Source organism: Zonotrichia leucophrys, chromosome 28, assembly GCF_028769735.1.
Source record: "Zonotrichia leucophrys gambelii isolate GWCS_2022_RI chromosome 28, RI_Zleu_2.0, whole genome shotgun sequence".
Taxonomy (NCBI): Eukaryota; Metazoa; Chordata; class Aves; order Passeriformes; family Passerellidae; genus Zonotrichia; species Zonotrichia leucophrys.
In genome coordinates this window covers 881,972-887,306 of record NC_088197.1, presented here as the reverse complement: position 1 = coordinate 887,306, position 5,335 = coordinate 881,972, and the positions used below count along the sequence as shown (strand labels likewise).

The 5,335-nt window shown below is 67.3% G+C and overlaps 1 protein-coding gene across 1 annotated transcript; it reads right to left on the bottom strand.

The window, feature by feature from the left end:
- Positions 1–1,144: 1,144 nt before the first annotated feature.
- LOC135458712 (GRAM domain-containing protein 2B-like) lies at positions 1,145–5,023 on the bottom strand. Its single transcript, XM_064733978.1, has 13 exons — positions 4,940–5,023; positions 4,254–4,782; positions 3,754–3,916; positions 3,585–3,660; positions 3,254–3,427; positions 3,073–3,171; positions 2,875–2,946; positions 2,738–2,797; positions 2,415–2,478; positions 2,073–2,174; positions 1,867–1,969; positions 1,567–1,674; positions 1,145–1,501 (listed from the first exon to the last, which is right to left on the bottom strand). The coding sequence occupies exons 1-13, from the start codon at positions 5,021–5,023 to the stop codon at positions 1,486–1,488; spliced, it is 1,650 nt and encodes a 549-aa protein (XP_064590048.1). The 3' UTR covers positions 1,145–1,485.
- Positions 5,024–5,335: the final 312 nt, after the last annotated feature.

Below are 5,335 nucleotides of genomic sequence, written 5' to 3'. Positions count from 1 at the left end.
TTGGTCTCCATGGCTCCACTTTGCTTCTCCACAGCAAAGGGTGCAGCAACTCCCCAGGGTCCCCACCCCACCTGTGCAGGTACCAGCTTTCTTGGCACAGATCTCACCTGGTTTATTGCTCCCAGCTTCCTGCTGCTGTTTGCTTTCCTGCTGCTGGGAAAGGGCACGGCCACCCTGCCTGCCCTGCCCTGTGCCCCAGGCATGGCAGGAAGGACGAAAAGGGGTCCCTGGCCTTGGTGGGGGGCAGTTGCCAGGCTATAGCTGCAGTTAGGCTGGGGATGCAGAACCCCTCAGTCCTGCTGTCCCCATGCAGGTGGGACCCTCACAGGGGGGACACCCCCTCCGTGGGCACCTCTCAGTGGGGTACAGCCCTGTGCCCACAGCCCTGTGCCTTGTTCCAGGCCTGCTGCTGGAAGACCCCCCGGGCTGGTGCTGTGGGGCAGAGCTGCTCCATGGGGCTGAGCAGCAGGATGAGGAGAGCAAGGATCCCTGAGCTTGGCATCTCCCACTGCCGCTGCCCCAGGCATGGAGCTGAGCTGTGGGTCTGAGGAAGGGATGGCCCAGGAAATGACACAGAGAAAGGAGCTGTCAGTGCCTCAGTTTCCCCATCTTGGTGCTTGAGGGAAGCCCCAGGGCCCCTTAACTGGCCTAGAAAGGGATTAAGCTCCAGGGCTTTGGGCTGGTGGATTATTTTGTGGGGTGCGGGTTCTGCTCTGCCTCCACTCTGCTCTTGTCCCCAGTTTATGCTCAGAACCTGTGGGAACCCATTGTCCCCACCGTGTACCTGTGACCCTACACCTTCCTCTGGCAGGTGAGCCCTGTCCTAGGGAAGGAGCAGGGTAACAGCCAGGGCCTGGCCAGCTGCAGGGTCCTGGGGCTCCCTGGTGCCCCCCACTGTCCCCTTCCCCTCTGCCTCCCATTGTCACCAGCAGCCACTGCCCCAGGGGGCTGCTCAGGGTCTTCTGCTGCTCCCTGGACCCCTGGGACATCAGCACCTGGAGCTGCCTCCCTACACCAGTCAGAGTCAAAGCTCTGGGTCCTGCTGTGTCCTGGTCTGTTTTGGGAATCAGGGGGTGCATGGGGGACTAGTTCATGCTCATCCTGCGGCATCTGGCCCAGCAAATAATAAGTATTAAAATAATATAGATTTTTATTAATCTTTATTAACAAAATATTCTGTTCTCTGTGCCCCTGCCTTGCCTGGGGCTTGACCCTCTCTCCCTCTGGGCAGGGAGGGCTGGCTGGGGGTTGCTGCTGACTCCAGCCCCCCTTCCCTGCTCCCTGCCCTGCCAGGAGCTCCCTGGGTCTCTTCTGCTGCTGCTCAGGGTGGGCAGACAGGGAGATGGAGCCTCTCAGCCCATGGGCTCCCCAGGCATCGTGGGGAGCTGGAAGGCACTTGGTGACAGAGCCACCCTGAGAGGCCAAGGACGGGCTCAGAGCAGCCCCTGAGCCTGGCTGGAGCACTGCTGATGGTCCTCAGTGGCCTCACGTTCTCTTGTACCTGGGGGAAGGCAGGGTGAGGAGGAGCCTGTGCTGGGGACAGGGCCCCCCGTGTCCCCCACTCACTGCGGTGACAGGTTGAGGCGCGGGCCGGCCTCCGCGAAGGACAGCTGCTGCTCCAGCTCCGCGATGCGCAGCCCGATGTACCCCGAGGACAGCAGCAAGGCCACCATGCTGGGGACAGGCCAGCGTCAGCCAGCGGGCACAGGGTGGCACACGGGGCAGGAGCAGGGCCAGGACAGGCCCCCGTGTGCTCGCCCTGGGGATGAGGGTCTCAGGGGAACTGCGGGGACCCTGGCCTGTCCATGGAGAGGCTGTGTCAGTGGGGATGGGGAGCGGGGCTGGGAGCAGGTCCTGGGGACTCACAGCAGCAGGTAGATGGTGATGATGATGTTGAGAGAGCTCAGCTGGGGGTTTATCCGGGACCAAAGTGCAGTGACCCAGGCCCAGAGCACGGCGTGGGCTCTCCCTGCCAGGACAAGGCAGTGTTAGTGGCACCGAGAGTCCGTGCTCGGCTCTGCCAGGGTGTAAATCCCCAGGATCATCCCCCCATCCCGAGCCCCCTGACCCACCCCAGAGGCCACGTTTCTCTGCTGCAGGCACCCATCTGGGAATCAGCAGGGCCACCTCGCCATCCTCATCCTCTGCCTGCCTTGATCTCGGGTTGGGCTCATCTGCGGGTGACCGGAAGACACTCGATGAATGCCCCAGGGAGGGGTCTGTGTGTCCTGGGGGCACACGGGGCCAGAGTGCTGATCCTGCACTCCCTGGAGCTGTGGGGATGCTGGCTGGGGAGTGAGGGCCGCGCACGCCCCCCCAGACCAGGCGTGTGTGGGGAGGAGCAGAGCCCAGAGCTGCCCGGGAGGCACGGCTGCGGGCAGGGACAGGGCCAGGGCACCGGGGCCGCCGCTCACCCAGGGATCCGGGGAGGCTCTTGGGCTCCGGGGTGCTCTGCTCCAGGGCTGACTGGCTCGAGATCTGGAAGAGGACAAGCCCCAGTCACCATGTGTGTCCCCGAGGCACCTGCCCCACTGCCATGGGGACACGGGCAGGACCTGATGGGACCTGTGTCACCCACAAGAAGGGAAGGTCCCGGGGTCTGCGCTGCCTCGGGCTGGGGCTTTTCATGTTCCCCCCCCTCATCTTCCCAGCCACTGCACCCAGCCCACTCCATCCAGGGGGCTGGGACCACCCCTCCTCCTGTTGTACCCTCCTGCCCTCCATTCCCTGGCCTTACCTGAGACTTCCCAAGGGTTTCCTCGGAGCTCACTGAGTCTCGAGGGCTCTGGCCGCTGCCCTGGACAAGGAGAGATGAAGGGAGGTGCCCTGCAATGGATGGATGGAGCCCCCCTGCCCATCCAGTCCCCGCGTTACCTGCAGGTGTTTGCACACCGACCTCAGGAGCTGGTACGTGGCTTCTCGCTGGCGCACCGACACAAACAGGAACTGCCGGGGAGCGAGAGGGGGATTTGTGCCAGAGCTGCCCCCTCGGTCACGGCCCAGAGCCCGCGGGGACCGAGACACTCCAGACAGCCCCAGGTGAGGCTGCCCCCGCACTGGCCCCGCTCTCACCTTCTCCCCCTTGTCCGTGCGGATGCTGATTGCGTTGGGCACCAGCAGCGCCGTGTTGGTCTTTTTGAGGGCTGAGATGGAGGCGACAGGGACCACGGCCTGTGCCAGGGGACAGGCTGTGTCAGCATGTTCCCGGCTGCCACCCGTGCCCCTGCCTGCCCCACGCCCGCTCCAGCCCCACCTTGATGTCCTTGAGCAGAAGGTTGGAGTGGAAGCAGATGTGGCGGGAGGACACGTAGAGGCGGCCGTGGTAGGGCATTTCTCTCTGCCAGGCGCAGGAGAAGCAGCCCAGCAGCACGTCCTGCTCGGCGAGCTCCCCGAAGGCCCGGCGGTAGCTGCTGTCCTGCTTGCTCAGCTGCGGGAGGGCGGGGGTCGGTGCTCGGGGCCGGCCCTGGCACCGCGGGTATCCTGCAGCCCCTCGCTCCCTCCCCCGGCCCCCGCCCCAAGAGAGCGTCCAGCCGAGCCCACGGGGCTGGGGTCCTGCTCCTCAGCTCCGCTACCCCAAGACTCACCGAGGGGGATGGGGGTCCCTGCCTGCCCTCAGCCGCCTGCTCCGGCTCCTTGCAGGAGGACTCATAGGTCCTGGATCTGGAAGGAGGCATCGGAGGGGGTGACTCGAGGGGCACAGGTGGGGTGTGGGACTGGGGTGCGGGATGTGACCCCATGAGGGGCAGCACCCACCTGGTGAGCTTGGGCTGCTCCCGCTGGGCACTTCCCTTCTCCTCCGCGCTCCGCCACTGCTTCTCCCCCAGCACCTCCCGCCTGCTGCGCCTCAGCTTCCCCGGCATCAGGGATGAGTCCGACAGCCGGGGGAGAGGGGGCGGCTTGTGGGAACAACCTATTCCTGCAGCACGGCAGATCCCAGTGTCATCAACCTGTCACTCCACCGGGGAGGACACAGGGACACGGCTCAGGCCACGCTGGGACCGGGACAGCAGAGCTCAGCCTGTCTCATAACCCGTCCCATGGTATCGTGTGCTGGCTGCGACCCTCGTGGGCAGCGGGGTGACGGGGAAGGGGTGACCCCTGTACCGGCGGGTGACGGGGAAAGTGATCCCCGCACGGGGGCTGGGGGCGGGAGTGCGTGGCCGGTGTGGCTGCAGAGGGGACGGGAAGGCGGCTGCGACCCCAGACCCACGCGCGGCCCCAGAACCCCGTCCCGGGCCGGCCCCGCGCGGTACCTGCCGGGGGCACAGCCGGTTCCTGCCGGGGGACACGTCCCGTCGGAGCTGTCCCGCTCTCGCTGCTTCCAGCGCCGTTCCTGCTCCGCTGCCACCTCCTCCTCCTCCTCCTCTTCTTCCTCCTCCTCCTCCTCCCGAGGAAGGGCAGCGGGCGGGGCCGCGGCAGGTTCGCAGGGAGCGGCCGGGGCAGCCCCAGCCCGGGACACGCCGGGGCTGCGCGGGGTGAGCCCGGCCCGGCCCCGGGGAGTGCGGGACCAGCCAGCCGTCCCCAAAGAGCTGCAAACGCACCCCAGCCCCAGCAGCGCTGAGAGCCAGCGCGGCACAGCCCCAGTCCCGCGGCACTCCGCGATTTCACAGGGGGCACCCCGCAATCCATGGGCACCCCGCAATCCATGGGCACCCCGCAATCCCGGGACATCCCGCAGTGCCGGGACACCGCACGGCAGCGTCCGCCCGGTGCCCGCTCCCCTCCCTCCTGCCCCAAGGCCGGGCAGCGCTGGGGGCACGGCCGCCCCTCGCCCGGGGGTCTCTGCCAGAGTGGCACCCCCAGCGGGAGGTGGGCAGGGGGCACGGCCGGGCCGGGGGCGCTGGGCAAAGCCGGGACCGCGGGCCCTGGGCAGGTGCGAAGGCCGCGGAGCCAGCCCGGCTCGGGCCCTGCTCTCTGACCGGGGCTGATAAGGCCCTACCCGCGGCGGGGAACCGCCATAGAGCCGGGCCGGCCCGAGGGGCTGCACCCCGCCCGGCCCGGCTCCCGCCCCATCCGTCTGCATCCCGTTCCGTTCCCCCACACCGGGCACACTCGGGGTGTCCCTCCCTGCCCCCTGCAGCCCCCTGACCCCACACTCGTGTCCTCAGTGCACACACGAACCCACGGCCCCGGGAAGGGGCTCCGTGCCAGCCCTGTGCCAGCCCAGCCAGGGGCACACACGGAGCTGAGGGTGCAGGAACAGGGCACAGACGGGGGCCAGAGAGAAACCCTGCTATGGAGCCAGCCTGGCACAGCTGGGCCTGCTCACCTGGACAAGAGAAAGCTCCAGGGACACCTCAGAGCCCCTTTTGGGGCCTGAAGGGGCTCCAGGAGA